Genomic DNA, 19,183 nt, shown 5'->3' with positions numbered 1-19,183 from the left:
TTCTCATCTAAGATAAATTTTACAAAATTATTCTTGCTACTATTGTAAATATTAATAAATCTCTCTATGTATATTTTTATATATATATATATATATGAAACCTAAAATTTGGAATACTTTGCGGAATTTTAAATAAATGTTATTTTTGAAATTTTATTCATCGCATCAAAGTTCCCAGCAAAATTAAATAAAACACGGCAATAAAGTCAGAAAACCTTTCGTGACATCGTTAAGTAAACATAATTGCGGACAATTTTAAATAAACCATAAAAACTGATTTTATATTCATTGTTCGTCATCAATGCATTTTAAATTCAACGCGTTAAAAAGTCCTTATTACGATCAAACCAGTTGAAAACTTCATCTTCTAATCACGTCAAAATACATAACCACTTTGGAAACTTTTCAACGGTTCTTCTACTGGAACTAGGTTGTTTACTGAAAAGCCACCTGATGCTATTATTTGGATGGGTTGATACCCAGTCAAATCAGCCTTCTCAAAACAAACGTCTTGAACAGGCTATTAAATTAAAAATACTAATTACAAAACCACTCAAATAATAATAATAATAAATTATAATAAATAGGGAAGACCTATGTACTATATCTAGAGACACCCCAGTTAACTGAAAGATGTTCAGATTTATAATAAAATAAACTAAATTTATTACTCTGTTAAGAGAGAGCAGCAACACCACCTATTAATTCAGCAGCCATCTTGATATATTGAAGAAGGTAAAGATAGATCAAGACTTTGCCACTTAATTTGAAAGTCAAACTTTCTGTGAATTTTAGGAAATGATTTTGTTTTTAATAATACAAGATAAAGTATTATTCTTTATTGAATTTCAGAATATAACTGTACTTCAGGAAATGCGTCAACTGGCAAAATGCATTTTGTTGGTGATGGTGAAAATGGTCTATTTATTTTCAAAATTTAATTTCAATAATATAAATTTAATATTGGTTATCATTTTTACATTGATATTATTTTCGTCATTTTTATACTTCATTGATCATTTAATCAATTTATAATAATTTATCTTAATTTAACAATCTTAAATTATTACGCAAATATTTGTTTTCTTGGATTTGAGTGAAAATAAATTATAAATGTTACTTTATTTTAATTCGTTTCGATTGTATGGGAAAACATTTTTATTAGGTTTAATTAGGCCTGAAATAAAGATTCGAGCAGAGCTTAAAAATTTTGAAATGTCACTCTAAAAAATAACAAAATAAACATTTTCTATGAGCTTGAATTGTTTCATACTACTTCTTCACAAGATATCATGTTTTCAATAAAACCGCATTCAACAAAATTCAAAAACAGAAAAATGTAAAAGAAGATTTACAAAGACATTTTTGCTATTCAAAAAATTGGGCAGCATTTAGTTTCCTTTTAATTAAATTTTCAGAAAGTAATAAGGTACAACCACTATAAAAACCTGTTTGCTATTGACATTAACTGGAGAACATAGTAAAATTTACCTATTTGCTTTATGGATGCTTTATGGTGCTAAGATTGTTACCATGGAACATTTCCTTAAAAACCCAGCGGGCACAGACGTCCATGGGACGTCTATACGACGACATATGACGTCACATGTCCGTAGGACGTCCTTAAAACGTCCAGCGGACGTTCTGTGTCCACTGGAAAACGAATTTATTGCAAAATCAAAAAGAAATTTGGAAATCAAATTTTTATACTACTTTTCAACAATAATCGAAAAAAAATTTTTTTTTTCTGTAGATTTTTAGAAAACAATAGGTGGTGTATCACCTTTATGAAGTTTCTTCAAAACTTAGAACATTCACTAGAAGACAAGACACAGGTTTTCTCTAACCAAGTAAAAACAATCAACTCACCATGTTTTTATCATTGCAAGATTTTGATCTTTTCATTAATTTCTAAAATAAAAAATAAAAAAATTGAATAGAATCCCACATGACTAATTTTGTTGTAACCCATGTTCCTCTATCAAAAATATATGAACTTTTATCTTAAAGATTTTCTAATAGTCGATTTACATATAGAGGTTCTTATAGATAATCTACTAATAGAGATTCTTATAGACGATTTACATATAGAGGTTCTTATAGACGATTTACATTTAGAGGTTCTTATAGACGATTTACATATAGAGGTTCTTATAGACGATTTACATATAGAGGTTCTTATAGATGATTTACTTATAGAGATTCTTATCGATAACTTATAGATTCTTATTATACTTATATATTCTTATTATAACTTATATTTATAGAGGTTCTTATAAATGATTCATTATCTTCAAGGTAGCAAAAAAACTTTTTTTATTTGGTAAACTACTTTTAAGAAAAAAAACGTTTTTTATTAGAGTATAAGAAAAAATTAAAATCAACTGTTGATTAAATTATTAGGCATTTAAAAAAAGAATCTTTGAAAATACATTTTACTAATACTTCAAACTTACTCTCTATTACTGATACTAAATGTGGAAAATTGCATTTTATCAATTCATTTTGTATTTATAAAAGCCTATGACCATCATAGGGTTTAGTTATGTAATATTTTTATAATCAGTATGTTTATAACATTTTATGCTGTAATACTCGAATAGACTGTGGCACACCAAAACTTTTTTCCATGCAATGTAGAGATTTAGTGTTGTTTAAAATGTGGTACATAATACTACAAGAAGTAGTACTGATGTTACTTAAAACAACTTAAATGCGCACTAAAAGACAGCCAATGTAAACAAGATCCCTACTGTGAGATTTCAACAACTTATCGATTGTTACTTGCAAGATATTCCTTCTTCAATTCAAAACAATATTAAACTAACAAAGACCATATCTGGTCTTTGTTTTGTAACAACTTTTATTTTGCTGCTCTTTTATTGCAACCGTGTAACAATAACAGTTTGATCATGCAAAACAACTCTGACAAGTTTTTGAGAATAAACATTTCTTAAAAACTTATTGAAGTTTTTTCTCACATCTACAAGATTGTGATGAAATCTTTATGATTTTGCTTGTGTTAACAATAATTTATAGTGTTGAGCGTTTTTAGATGCACTTTGGATTTATATGTCACTGTGGATTTTTTGGCTCCATATTCTTACTGTTACTACTGCATATCTTTACTGTCACTAATATTCTTTGAGCTTGCATTTTGAGATGTGAGTTTCTTACACGCAACAATCAAATGCAATTCCTTGCAAATGTAAAATGCTATTCCTAGCAACCATCAAATTCCTTACTTAACTACTTGAATTTAGACATTACTAAAAAGCAGTGCATATTGTAAAAACACGAGATAATATAAAAAATTATGACAAAACATTATTCTTTAAAAATATCTAAAAAGAAAGAATTTTTAAACAAATTTATATTAGGATTTCTTCTTTTTCTTAAGCACTAATGTCAGTATTTACCACTATTGTTGGTATTTACTTCTTATGTCAGTTTACCATACAATACAACATTTATGTCAGTGTTTACCATACAATACAACATTTAAATTGCTGTAATTTTATTTGTTCTTAACAATAAGTTAAAAAATAAAATTTCAGAAGTTTTAACGAAACAAAGTTTGCACCGAGAACCAGAGAGCAGATATAAGGTTTGATGGAGTGTTTCCCAGGACTTTTTTCAACTGAAAGAATTGTATTCATTATACTAACTTGATTTAATCATATTTAAAATTAGTTTTACTTGCTAAGTGTGAAAAATAAAACAAAACTCTGAAAAAAATGAGGGGGTTGTTAATTTTACTCCTGAATGCCAAAGTATTGTTTGATAAAATTTGAAATCTATTGATTAATTTTGATATAGTTTATATCAGTACAAAAGATTTTTTTGAAAAGCCATCTAACAAAGGTGGGAATGAAATATCTAGATTTTTGGGATTTATTTGTCCCCTTACTCCAATCCCACAACTTTTTCTAACACAACTTTTTTTCACAATATAATAAAACTGAAAAAGTTTAGAATAATTTCTATATAACATTAAGTATTACAATCTTTTAATTCTAAAATCAACAACAACAGTTTTTTATCTCCATAATCTTTATGATCTATACTGAATATATATCGTTGCCATGTAGGCTTGAACTTTGCATAAATCGCTTAATCACACTGTTCTGAATACTTTGACAACCCACATCCCGCATGCTTTACAAAAGGAAAAACACGGTGTCCTATGATTCAACCGAATCATAAATTTCAATTTAGAACCGAATATAAGAAATTTATTACACAACCAAAAATATTCACGAAAAAAATTAGAACCGAAATAATTTCAATTGAATTTTCGATCGAAAGTCATAATTGTATTTAGAACCGAAAAAATTTCGATCGAATTATCAATCGAAATGTCATAAATAATTTTTGAATCGAAAAAATTTTGATCGAATTTTTGATCGAAAGTCGTGAAATAAAGTTTTTAAATTAAATTAAAATAAAAAAAGAAAGGATTTTGTAATTCGATCCAAATTTTTTCGGTTGTAAAATTCGGTTCTAAAACTTTCGGCGCAAGAAACGATTTTGTAATTCGATTCTGCAATGAAAGTATAATTTTCATTTCTAAATTTTTCAGTTGTGAAATAAACCGGTGATATTTTCGAGGATAAATATTTTCGGCTCTATCGTGTGACACGAAAAACACGGCAACATACAGGGTGGATTTATCATGACACCAATAGTGTCTCTCTGGGTAAAGAAGCTGTTTCTTGTAGGCATAGAAAAGCATCTCTAAACAATGACATTTTATGTATTGAATTTGAATCAAAATTTCTTCAAAAATAAGCTTCTTTTACAGATTTATAAGTTCTTAAGCTTTGGACTACAGAAAATAGATATGCCTTAGACTACAGGAAGTAGTTAAGCCTTAGACTACAGGAAGTAGATAAGGTACTTTGAGTTGCACTTCAAGTCAATCAATCAGTTTAAAAATTTGCATTATTACCATCCCATCCAACTCCATGATATCTGCTTTTAATTATATAGTGTTTTTTTAATCACAACTCAGCACCATCTCACTCAGTTAAAAAAAATTCTGCTATTTTATCTATCGCTCCAATGAGAAGATGTAGTTCAGGTAGAGTAACTAAATTTATTTAAATAATTAATAAAATTTATTTTTATCAGTGTTAATATATAATAGCCGTTTGTTCACAATATTATCAAACTTCTTTATAAAAATCTGATGGCTTTATTTTTAATAAATGCTTCATAACAGGAATCAAATACCAATAGTTCTAAGAGTTTGTTCTAAGAGTACATTTGGTAAAAATCAATATCAATAAATGATATTGATGTTAATATTGCCACAACATCACAAGCAAGCTTTTCTATTTGCGTGAAATGAAAGACCAAATAATACATTAGCAAATAACACAATCAATATCAAAAGCAATATAATTGTTTACACTTTCAAGATTAAATTTCTCAGGGATTAATCTATAGTTTTCATATTTTCCAGAAATATCTTTGACAACTGCAATAATGATAACTTTTTGAATTCAGAAAGCCTCCTTCCTTTCGAACCAGAATTCCTTCGGATTTCTGGTTCGAAAGGAAGGAGGCTTTCTAAGGTTCGAAAGGAAGGAGGCTTTCTAAAATTTGTTGTCAATGTTTTTTAAATTTAAGAATAGCAGAATTCAAAAAGTTATCATTATTGCAAGTTATCATTATTTAAAATCATCTAATTGTTCTTTAAGATTATCTAGTTTTTGAGCCCCACAGTCTCTTTCTTTTAATCTAGTTTTAACTGTAGAACAATTTTTATTTGTTGCATTGTCAGAAAATTTGATGGAGACAGTTCGATGACTGTTTAAAAAGAAAGTTGTTTACTTCTTATAGTAGTTTAAGATATAGTTAGTTAGATATAGTAAGATATAGATATAGTTGTTTAGTTCTTATAGTTGGTTACTTCTTCTGTTACTCTTTCAATTGGGAGCTACAACTCTAATAGAGATGTTTGTTGCGTTTTTTATTTGAAAACTGTCCCTTTTTTTATATCTTTGCTCCCCATCTTTTTTGTAATTATAGCACTGGCTTTTTGTTCTTCATATTCTCCTAATTGTAAACAGGCACCAACCAAGTTGCTTATAGCAGCAGCTAGTGTACACTAATAAGAAATGCCTCCTCTAGTAACAAGAAAACAAAAACTGCATACATTTTTAGATTTAAGTAAATGTTGGAATAGTGATACCCAAACATGGATCTGAAGATTTTATAGGCTTAATCAATTTAATGCATTTCAGACTACAAATTAACAAATTTTTAACTTTAACTTAACAAAAAATTATGGAAAGAGATCTGTTTGTAATAATTTGTTTTATTTACTGCTACCATATAGTACATCCACATAAAATTGAACCTTTTTTACATAAAATTGAAAAAGTATACATTTAAAAATAAAGTATTATTATAATATATAAATATTATATTATAAAGTATTAGTATATAAAATACCTTAGCAACTTAAAGTTTTCATGATCACCTAGAAGTATGGCCACTCTTGAAAAGGTATAAACTTTGTTTACAATTACCACATATGACATTAGGAAAAGTCATAGTATTCTTATCATAAACATCATATATGTAGAGCTTGATAATATCAATTATTCGGGTAGTGACTTCTGATAGGGACTTAGATCTGGCACTTTTATCAACCCAACCCACTGCACTTTACAACCGAATTATGCAAGAAACTATTTCCAGACAATACATTTGGTATTTTTATTTTGTCAATATTATTATAGTAGGATAAAAGTAACAATTTTAGTGGAGAAGCACTTTTTTTGTGTGCATATTAAGATGCTCCCAGAAGTCATTGAGGTTTTATCACAGAGCATTTTGTAGTCTAGTATACTGAATTTGCAGCACTTTTTAAGTTAGTTTAAGTTTTAGTTGATCGCCCGACAAATAAAAGAGTTCTTCTAAGTAAAATTGGGAACAAAATTTAATTTTACTTATTCATTTGCACACATTATTTGAAAAATTACATTTGCAAATATTTAAAAATAACATGTGCATGTGTGATTTGACTATTTTACTGTCTTAGCAAGTAAAACAAAGATCCAAGGTGATACTGGATCAAACCGAATATGCTCTCTGGTTCACAGTGTTTGAAACAATTTGGAATTAACATAGTTAAATGTTATCTAGGTTTATATGTTTTTTCAACTTTAAACAATAAAGTAACCAATGTTGAATGACATTATAAAGGAAAGCATGGGAACTGGGTTCAAAAGAATTATTACAAAAAAAAGAAACAAATGTTGCGTAATATAGACAACTGATGTTATAAAAATATAGAGAGGCTAAAAAATCCACTTAACATTGAGACATTATTTTAAAACAATATAATGAACAAAAACCATCAAATATTTTCTCAAACAATTTGCCCTTATATGCACAATGATTTGAAATATATAAAATATCTCATAAGATATTTTACATATTTCAAAACTTTGCATGCATTTTGAGCATAGTAAAACAAAATTTTGAGCATAGTAAAAGAAAAGTGCTTGGTAACCAAGAAACCAACATGTTGTGTCTACATATTTATGTTTGCACACATTTTGAATCATAAATAAAACAAAATTATTTAAACAAAATGTTAGTTGGATTAATTGATAAGATATGCCTGATCTAACTAGTTAATAAGGTATTAAATGTCATGAGAAAAATATACAAAAATTATTTTCAACAATACTTTTATAAAACTCTAAACACATAATCACAAGAAAAAAGATTTACTTGTTGCATTTTTTCCAAGTTTAGTGAAGGTCTTGAGGGCATTCGTTCAATACAAAACAGCCCTGAATTATTTTGAGTTGTTGACTTTTTAAAAAACCCATTTATTGGTGGACTAGAACTAATACATTTATATTTTGCACATAAATCTTTGACTTCATCATCAGATGAACTATCGTATGATATAGACACCTGTTTTAATCGACTATAATGTCTACTTGAAAATTTTCTTTTTTCACCATGTGGAATGTGTTGCAAAGACAAAATAAAATCTTGAGATTTACAGAAGCAAATACGATTTATTTCTTTATTTCCTCGAACATATACTTGCATACTTTGACATTGTTCACAAGGTTTTCGAAAACAGGATCGAAACTGATTACAGTTGATCCGAGAGCAGTCTCCAATATCTTCTTTTTCATTAATTAATGTATTAAATTTCTTTGTAAAGTCATATTTTATATCACACTGAAAGAATTTATCTTTTGATGAATAGTTTAAACCATCTAAAAACAAAACTCATAATTAAACTATAGCTGAACAAAAACATGAGTATATATTATTTTTACATGTTAACAAATTATTTAATAACAAATGTTTTTAAAAAATTTATTATTAAAACACTTGTGTTACTTGAGGATTGTCACTAAAGGGTGTGTTACTAGACAGTTCTTAAATCATACTTTAAGTTCTTTGCAACCTTTTATAATAATATTAATAATTTATACTCAATAATATTTTTTTTTAACAATTTTTTACAAAATCGATTGGATAACAGAAATTTTTATTGACAGTTTGTTTGCTACAACACTATTTCAAGCTATCTTAAAATATTGCCTCAACTCATTATATATTAAATTTTAATATCTTTTATTTGTGACATGTTTTCAAAATTTATTTTTATCAGCTAATGCATTTAATCAGCGCCGTGCTGTAACTTTTGGGGGCCCTGTGCAGAAACTAAAAAAAAATTTTTTTCTTTTAATTCATAGTAATTTATGGTATTGGAGAAGTTTTTCTAATTCATTTAATAGGGGGCCCAGTGCGATTGCACTTGTTGCACTTGCGATAGTACGGCGCTGCATTTAATGAACTTTTAAATTTTAAATTTAAAAGTTCATTAAATGCAATAACTGATAAAAATAAATTTACACTTCAGTTATATATATTTAATGCTACAGTTATATATGTGACTCCATTAAATATCAAATAGATTTAATTGCTCAACTAGCTGCAATGAAAAACAAACAAATTAGTAAATACTATTCAAAAGAGCTATATATTTATTTATTTGTATAAATTTGTCTATAATTGTATTTGTCTATAAAACTGTATTTATTTATAAAAGGCAAAATGTCCATTTGCTTCATGGGATTCAAATTATTGTCAACTTTCTTTTCCATGGTTAAAGAAGTTTCATTGCTACCCTTACGGGTTAGAAGATAGCTAGCAATTGTCTCTAGATTATTATTTGTCTAATTATTGATTGTTTCTAGATTATTATTTGATGATTGTATTTAAACTGCAATGGGAGCAGACTGTTTAGTAGACACCACAGTTTTTGACCTTTGCATGACAAGACAAGTGATGACCATTTCATAATATGATATATATATATATATATATATATATATATATATATATATATATATATATATATATATATATATATATATATATATATACACACACACACACATCTATAGTATCACTTACAAGAACAGATTTTACAAAAAAAAACGAATGCTTATGGGGACATTAGCATTATTAAGTCCCCAATGGCAATTTTTGTGGGGAGCAAAAAGAACATACATCGACTATCAAATAGCCTTACTCACAATAGAGTGCAGCTACATCGACTGAGGGTTTGGTTTGGGTCAGCATCAAGGTAAGGCTTAGGGTTAAGGTTTAAATATGGTTATATTACTGTAATTATTCGTTTTTGTAAAAGGATGAAAATAAAAATGAAATATAATATATAATAAAAAAATAAAAAAAATAACATTAAAAAAATATATTTTTATAACAAAATAATAAATTTAAATATGTATAAATAAAAATAGAAATAAAAAAAAAATAAAAAAAAATTAATATGATAAAAAAGCAAAAGAAAAAAACATAACAAGAACAAAAAAAACATGTCCCCATAAACTAGGAGTATATATATATATATATATAAGTATATATATAAATATATTAAACATATATATATATATACTACTGTGATCAAAAAGTAAGGTGAATTTTTTTATAAAATGAAAAATCTTTATCTATTCTTCCAAATCTGTATCGTTCCCCTCAAAATAATCCCCCCCGGCCCCAATGCACTTATGCCAACGTTTTTTCCAGTCTTCGAAGCATGCCAAAAAGTCCTCGGTAGGGATAGCCTTCAATGCGCGTGCCGATTCACGTTAGATCTCTTCAATGGACTCAAAACGATTTCCCCGGAGTGGTCTTTTGAGCTTTGGGAACAGCCAGAAGTCACACGGTGCTAAGTCGGGCGAATATGGTGGTTGTGGAGCAACATGGGTAGAGTTTTTGGCGAAAAACTCATGAAGAACCAGTGCTGTGTGCGAAGGCGCATTATCGTGGTGCAAAATCCAAGAGTTATTGGCCCATAATTCCAGTCTCTTTTTGCGAATAGCTTCACGCAAACGTTGCATAACGCTTAAATAATATTCCTTGTTGAAAGTTTGGCCAGTTGGAAGGAATTCGTAGTGCATGACACCACAATAATCAAAGAAAACAGTCAACATGACCTTGGTTTTTGAGCGACTTTGACGTGGTTGCTTCGGTCTCGGCTCGCCTTTTTCACAGTATTCACTCGACTGGTCGGTTGTTTCAGGGTCGAATGCGTAGACCCAAGTCTCATTGCCAGTAATAATTTGTTTGTAGACGTCTTGATAGTCAGAAAGCATTGCTTCACACGTTTTAACACGACGCTCTTTTTCAAAGAAATTGAGAAATTTCGGCACCAAACGTGATTTGAGTCTTCTGAGGCCCAAATGATCCTTCAAAATCGCTTGCACCAACCCAAATGATATTCCAACCATGTCAACAAGGTCTCGAATGGTTAACCGACGATTTGCAAGCACCAATTCTTTGATTTTGTTGATGTGGCAATCATCAATCGAAGTCGATGGTCGTCCGGAGCGTTCCAAGTCATCAACACGTTCTCGGCCTTCTTTGAAGTCTTTGTACCACTTGTAAACATTTCGGTGAAGAGACATAGTCTCTTCACCGAAATGTTTACAAGTGGTGAAAACATTCGGTGAAGAGACATAGTCTCTTCACCGAAGTCCTTTTGCAACATTCGATACGTTTCAGCAGCAGAAATATCATTCCGCAAACACAATTTAATAGCACTTCTTTGCTCAACAAAATTAGACATCGTGAAAATCGCCGAATGCACTTTTGGTACTTCAGAAACAAGCGTAAACAAAAAAAAAATTATTTCGAGTTTGACATGTAATTTGGCGCAAATGTTAATGACATTCATACCAACTTAAAAATAAAAAAGATTGGATGATTCGAATAAGGCGGGAAGTTTAAATTAAAAATTCACCTTACTTTTTGATCACAGTAGTATATATATGTTTAAAAAACATGTCCTCATAAACTATGAGAATATATATGTATACATATATATATATATATATATATATATATATATATATATATATATATATATATATATATATATATATATATATATATATATATATATATATATATATATATATAGGACTAGGAGTATGTATATATATATATACACACATTTTATATATATATATATACTTTTAAATATAAATATATATATATATTTTAAATACATGCATATATATATATATATATATACATTTATATTTATACATGTTTTAACTAAAAGTTCTGACAAACTTTGTAGTTTCAATTTATGTCTAACAATGTTTTATAATTTTATAATCCTACCTATTATGTTGCAAATTTGTTCCTCTACAATATTCCATTGTCTTTTTTTTCAGAACCTAATTAAACAATAGTCTTCTTCCTATCATAGGCAAGGTTTTTGAGTCTTTAATTAACAAACACTTAATCTCTCATCTTGAATATAATAACTTACTTTCTGGTCATCAATATGGATTTCGACCTTCTTTTTCTACTGTTGATTTGTTAACGGTAATAACTGATTTTATCATGCATTGGATAGGTGTGGAGATGCTAAGGCTATTGCTCTCAACATTTCTAAAGGCTTTGATAAAGTTTGGCATGCTGGTCTTCTCCATAAGCTTTCTTCTCACAGTATATCATGTAACATCCTTAAGATTATTGAATCCTACCTTACCAATTGTAGTATACAAGTTGTCCGTGATGGACAGCACTCTTTTTAATATTCTGTAACTTCAGGGGTTCCTAAAGAGGCTACCTTGGCTCTATACTCTTTTTAATTCACATTAACGATCTTCAAGAAATTCTCACATCTAAGGTGGCATTGTTTACTGATGATACTACCATTTATTCTTGCTTTATAAGAAGGCAACACTCTCTGGTTGCTTGGAGGGGGCATTTAAGCTTGAAAAGGATCTCACTTCTGTTACAGCATAGGGCTCCCAGTGGCTGGTGAACTTTAATTCAGAACCCTTTTTCAGCTAGTTGTTATCACAATAATCTAGATCTTCCTATGAATGAATAAATCTCAAATTCATCCTTGTATGGAATATTGTTGCTATATCTGGGGCAGATCTTCCAATGATGCCCTTTCTCTTTTAGATAAGGTACAAAAACGCATTGTAAACATAGTTAAACCTGCTCTTGCACCCAAACTCCAACCATTATCACATTGTTGTAATGTTGCTTCTCTTTCTCTTTTCTATAAATACTACAATGGGCACTGCTCTAAAGAGCTAGCATCTCTTGTGCCATCTACTAAAATCCATTTTTGTGTTACTCATCATTTAATTCTTATTCATCAAGTTTTTTTTCCTTGAACATCAGTTCTTTGGAATTCACTTTCTTTTAAGTTATCCGTCAATCATTATCTTGCTCTATAAATTTCATCTTTTCTGTTCCAGTAACTTTCAACTCTAATAGTGGCAGCTCAGAGCCTTGTCGGAAGTGAAGATGTCAAAAAAAAAAAAAATGCCTGAAAGATCGAATAATCAAGAGGCACTCCGTAAATGAGTGAATGCGTTTTTGGATTTGTATTTAAAAGAGAATAAAATGTTTATTGTTAATCATATTAGCAGATTAAAAAATCAACCATATACAATATATTACAACAAAAGGAGATCAATATAGGACCAGAACGAGAAGCTGGGAGTTGTTGGATTACAAAAAGAATGCCTAAAAAACAAATAAAACGCCTAGAAAAATCGATTGATAAGAAGGATGGTGTTTCATAGCAGTTTAGCCTAAAGATTCAATGTTTCCTGGCAGTATATATACAAAATTATCAATGAAAAGACGAGCATTCAATATCATAAAAAATTAAAGCACCAAAAAGAACATTGACTTAAAAAGTTGCTGTGCATCCTGGTTGCACATTTCCGTAAAAGATTTGTGACAATTGACAACGAATCATAATATCCTTTGTGCAACACAGAGTTTTCTGGAAATGCAGGTTTTTATACTTCTGATCCCAACGCAACTTCTAATAAGTTCAAACTCTAAAGAAAAAGTATGAGCCAAAATTGGATAGCCTTGTCAGAGAAAGAGGTCTCAAAGCATTACATTGCTCCTTTGGGCCAAGCAGTCAACAAAGATGTGTACATTTCCAAATGCCTGGTTAAATTTAAGAAGTTTATCCACAAGGTTCATAAAAATTATGAAATTGTGTTCTGGCCTGATCTAGCCTCTGCACACTATTCAAAAAGAGTACAAGATTACCTAAAAAGCAAAAATATTGAATATCTGTTGAGAGACATAAACACTACTATTGTGCTTGAATTGTGTCCGATTGAGGATTTTCGGACTAAAATTAAAAGATTGGTGTATTCAAACTAATGGCAAGTTAAAATTTTTTGACAACTGAGAAATCAAATAGTATTGTATGAAAAGAATTGATCAAAATTGGACTGAAATGGACTGATTATCAAACAATTTTAATTTTATTTTTTGATATACTAATATTTTTGTTAATATGCTTTTTAAATTTATAAAATTGATACTCCAATCAAGAGATATTTATTTTCAAAGATTATCCGGATTTTTATTTGTAACTTATATATACATACATATATATATATATATATATATATATATATATATATATATATATATATATATATATATATATATATAAATATATATATATATATATATATATATATATATATAAATATATATATATATATATATACATATGTATGTATATAAATATATATATATATATACATATATATATACATATGTATGTATGTATATATATATATATACATATATACATATTTATGTATGTATATACATATATATATATATGCATATTTACATATGTATGTATGTATATTCATATATATATATATATACATATATATATATATATATATATATATATATATATATATATATATATATATATATATATATATATATATATATATTAGGGCGATAGCAAAAAAAATAAAATTAAGGTAATGAATGGGACAACCCTTAGTAATGTTTTTTTTAATCATAGAAACTACAGCGCAAAATATATTTAAAATATACCAACGTTAAAGGGTGCCACACGACAACACAAATTTTGAACCTTCATGCTAGCACAGCCATCAAGCAAAAAAATAGCATTCCAAATAGCATTTCGTCTTCAGATAGCAGTTATACTAGCATATATGACTGCAAATGTCAAAATTCAAAAACATCAATAAAAATTCAAAACTTAGGACGTTTGAAAATTAAATACCTTTGCATCAAATATAATTTACCAAACTAAACTTCTTTAAAGAAGTGAACACTGAAATCTCCGATTTGGTTAATCTTCAATTAAATTTTATTTATAAAAAATGTTAAAGGTTGCTAAATTACTATAACAGAAAAATACGTAATACTAAAAGAACTCTACTAACATGTTATATGTGGCTTTTAAACACCTGACACAAAAACATTTCTGTGTCATTATGTGTCGATAAGTCTTGAAACCTTGGTAAGTCTGATATTTACAAAAAGTCCAAAATAACAAGAGCTTCACTTAATGCAGACATTCGCTAAGTCGGACAATACATGTATACACCATCAGATTCTGAGTTAACTAGATTCTACAGTATATCTCAAAATCCATTGCAAATTTCAACACAAATCAACAGCTGGATTTAGGATCGATTCTAGCCTGTTAGGTTAAGGTTTTCTTAAATACAATACAACACAAAAGTATGTATTGTATTTAAGAAAACCTTAACATAACAGGCTAGAACCAATCCTAAATCCAGTTAACCAAGAAAATCTGTCAAACTTTGATACTCATTACAATAGAATTATTACCAGTTGCCCATCTCAATTTCGTTTACAATATTTATTATTATTTGCAGAATGGCATATTCAAAGCCTTCAACCGAATGTAGTTAGATTTACCAATGATTACATTCTCAGGGCAAGACTTCCATCAAGAAAGCGGGTTCTACAGCATTTTTTTAACCAGTTAAAAATTTAGCACAAAACCGCATGTGAGAGTGCATTCATTATTAATGAAACAGTTTCAGATTTTTGAAATAAAGCTCACTTGCGGATAACCACAATATAGCATGCAATGACTTGAGAAAATGTAAAATGAGTTAAGAAATTTACAGAAAGCAGCAAAGAGAGATGGAGCTACATAGAAACCAAAAGAGGAAGTATTTGTTGAATCCCTAGATAAAAACATTTGACATTTCACATGCTGAGTCTGAGGTTTTAATACAAAATCCAGAAGACTAAGCATTTCTTCATGCTCAACTAGGAGATGGTTGTGGTAAAAATTTAATGATTCAAGTTGATAATAAGTTAGCAATCAAGATGCAGAGAAAAAAAGAGAGAAAAGATGCAATAACGTCCAGAGCTAACAAGAAAAAGTGAGGAAAATTACAAGTATGGCAAATAATGAAGTAGTAATTTAAGTACTTGATTCAGAATTTCCAGGAAGTACTGACAATGAGAATGTTGAGTCTGACGATGACACCATGACACCTAAGTCTAAAGAACCTCACCCAAAGAGTATCATCAGTCCAAATGTTGCAGCAACTCTTGACAGAACAAGAATTAGTGATCGCAATCTAGCCTATGTTTTTGCTTCATTCTGAGCTGCTGTTGATCAAACTCCAGCTGATCTAGCATTAAATTATTGGTCGATTTCACATAGCAGAATAAAACACAGGGATGATGCAATGACAAAGTTGAAAGATATTTTTTGTAACAAGATTTGAGATGCTCCACTTGTAGTCCACTGGGATGGAAAGTTGTTTCCAGATATTTCTGGAACAAGTGGATCAATTGATACTTCCATGAAAAAAGTGAACCATTTACCTACCCTTGTTTCCAGGAAGGGTGTTGAAAGTCTTTTTAATGCACCTAAGCTACCTAACAGCAAAGAAGAAGCAATGGCAAATGTGGTGGTCACAGCAATCAACGATTGGCATTAAGTTGAAAATGTGAAAACGCTGTTATTTGACACTACTACTAGTAACTCTGGAATTCGGACAGGTACAGCTGTTCAATGTCAATGGCTGTTGATGGTTCATGACAGAATTGTGGATGGTATTCATATGAAAAAATAATGGCAATTTTCAAAGTAATGATTAACAAAAAAGTAATGATTAAAGAGTCTGTGGAAATTGTTGTATTATTTTTGCAGAAGAGTCAGCCTTGTGATGACTAGAAAGAATTCCATGAATTATCACTAATCTATATAGGACATATCCCACCTCAGGCATCCATATGGTGGCACCCAGAGCAATGCATCAGCGTGAAATAATACAGGCCAACAAAATTTACTTTTTTAATTTTTTTTTTTGCGTAAAATATGTTTGTCATGGCATTGCTCATTCTGATTTCAAATATGCAATCTTTTTTTTTTTCAATCACGTCAAGTTTTAAAGATTTGAATCCTAATTCAAATCCCTAATATTGCCAAAAAAAACTTCTTTAAAAGTATATCAACCTGGGTCTCAAAAAAAGCGTAAAAATATTTGTTTGTAATAAAAATGAATATTTTAAATTTCATTGGTGAAAAACATTTTTTGAAACAATTTTTGAGTTGATACTGGAAACAATTGCATAGAATTTGCTTACCTTATTTCTTATATTCAAGTATCTATCAATATCATCTATCAAGTTACTATCAATAATTAGTCCGTGTGGATGAACTTTTATGTTTTCTAGTTATTTTTCTTAATTATACCAGAAGTATCTTAACAGCCCATGTTAACATAAAATATAATCTAAATGATTGAAAACAACTGCAACCCTTAGTAATTGTGCTATTGCTAATATAAATGTGAATAAAAAGTACTAATCAGTGAATTAATTTAAAATTTAATAGATTCTAAAAAAACTTACTATAAAAAAGTAATCAAACACGTGGTAGTTTTACTGTAGATAAAAATTAGTTCAACTCATCTCACCTCCAACACTGTTTAAAATTATAATAAAATTTACTTTTATTCTTTCTATAAAATTCTTACATGACAGCAAAAGTGAGTGATACTTCCTTATATGTTTTCTCATATTAGATGTTTTTCTCAAAATCAATCATTAATTTTGTAATAAGAACTATTGGAAAGAAAAATAAACTTTATTTTTATCTAATTCGTCATGCAAAATAAATTTTAATACTCTTATAATGACCAATTAAGATTTTTGTCTTGTATTTTTGACTACAAACTACAGATAACTTTCTTATGGGATGTGCAAAACAACAATTTAGCTATTTATACTATAAAATTAGATTAAACTTCATTAAAATAACACACCGATTGATGGTTACTAATGGAAGTGAAAGCAGAACTTTAAGACTTTAATAACTCCATTTTTTTTTAAAATAGTTTAATTTTGAGATATTCAGAAACATTGAATACTCTTGATGCCTTATAAATAAGGTTTCAATGTAAAGAAAATATATTTTATAGCAAGAATTGACAAATTTATTTTTTTGCACAAAAATCTGGTTTGAAAGAATTTTTAAAATACATAAATTTTTAACCTTAAGTCACTTTTTTGTATAAACTAGATTATTAGTAATACTACAAATTTAAATGTTAAAGTTTATGCATACTGACTGACATTTAGAGCAAGTGTTTAAGAGTCTCTTCTAATGCTTGTTTAACCAATACAGATAAAGGTATCTTCAAAAAACAAAACAAAACAACTTAATTTGATTAAAATTTCTTGTGGCTTTGAAATTAAAATTATGTCTATTATATATTAAATTGAAAAAAAAAAAATACGAGTTCATCTACGCATAATATATTATTGATTCCAACCTTTACTATTGTCATTGGCATCTTCATTATATTGATTCGCATTGACCTGAGGAATAAAACATTTATTATACATTAAAACTGCAGAAGGAAACTTGCAGATGACATTAATTTTTGCAATTAAAAAACTTTGAACAACGATATAGTATGCTTAAATATACGTAAAAACAAGTAATCAAAATTTAACTGACAAAAACAATCTACTTAATTTAAAGAAAACTAGATTTTTATACCAAATTAGCGTTTAATACTGACATAAATAATTTTTTAGTGATCAAACTATTGTTTATTTGAAAACGCAACATTAAATTGCAACGTAACTTAGACCATTTTACCTTAAGATTTGTGCCTGGCTGAACATCATTCAAGGAATGACTCTGCAATTGCTGAGTAATAAATTGAAGCATTTTTAAAAAAATTATTTTAATTTGGCATAAAATAAAATATCTTTTAAATGGACAAAGAATTTTATTCGCTCCACAAGAGCATCTATTGGCTCTTCAGACCATCTCATCCGATGTAGTACAGTAGTACTGCAAATGTTTATGAATGATTTTTGCAGTTTGTTATAATTTTTGTCTCTTTAAATTTATTTCGCATAAGAACAAAGTATAACTTTTTTATTGTTTTTTAAACTAGCTATTGGTACAATGTATCAGCATAAATTATGTTAACGTATGCAATATGTAATTTATTTTAGTTCCCAAAATTATGTCAAAAACAGTTGTTATAAATTTAAACTGCTTTAAAAAATGCAAACGTCAGCACAACAATAAAAACATTCGTGTTACACAGATAATACTTAAAATCAATTTTATCATATTACTACAACTCCATTTCAACTAAAAATCTAGCCGGCGAGAGTTTTTTTTATATACAATTTAAAATCTTATAAAACTTTGATTTCTAGCCTTAAGACAACAAAACCTTTTAAAGTTGTAAATGGACAAATAAGTCGAACATATTGGAGCAGACGATTAGTAAAATTTAAGTTGTAAAATAACAGCGTCATA

At 28.5% G+C, this 19,183-nt stretch overlaps 1 protein-coding gene across 1 annotated transcript; it reads right to left on the bottom strand.

Annotated features, from left to right (window-relative positions):
- Positions 1-163: 163 nt before the first annotated feature.
- On the bottom strand, positions 164-18,721 carry LOC101239518 (uncharacterized). Its single transcript, XM_065805674.1, has 5 exons — positions 18,506-18,721; positions 18,174-18,219; positions 7,753-8,255; positions 1,870-1,911; positions 164-520 (listed from the first exon to the last, which is right to left on the bottom strand). Exons 1-5 carry the CDS (start codon positions 18,575-18,577, stop codon positions 377-379), a joined length of 807 nt encoding a protein of 268 aa, XP_065661746.1. The 5' UTR covers positions 18,578-18,721; the 3' UTR covers positions 164-376.
- Positions 18,722-19,183: the final 462 nt, after the last annotated feature.

Source organism: Hydra vulgaris, chromosome 09 (assembly GCF_038396675.1).
Source record: "Hydra vulgaris chromosome 09, alternate assembly HydraT2T_AEP".
Lineage (NCBI taxonomy): Eukaryota > Metazoa > Cnidaria > Hydrozoa > Anthoathecata > Hydridae > Hydra > Hydra vulgaris.
Note: the sequence above shows the minus strand (reverse complement) of the source record. Positions and strands in the feature narration are given on the sequence as shown.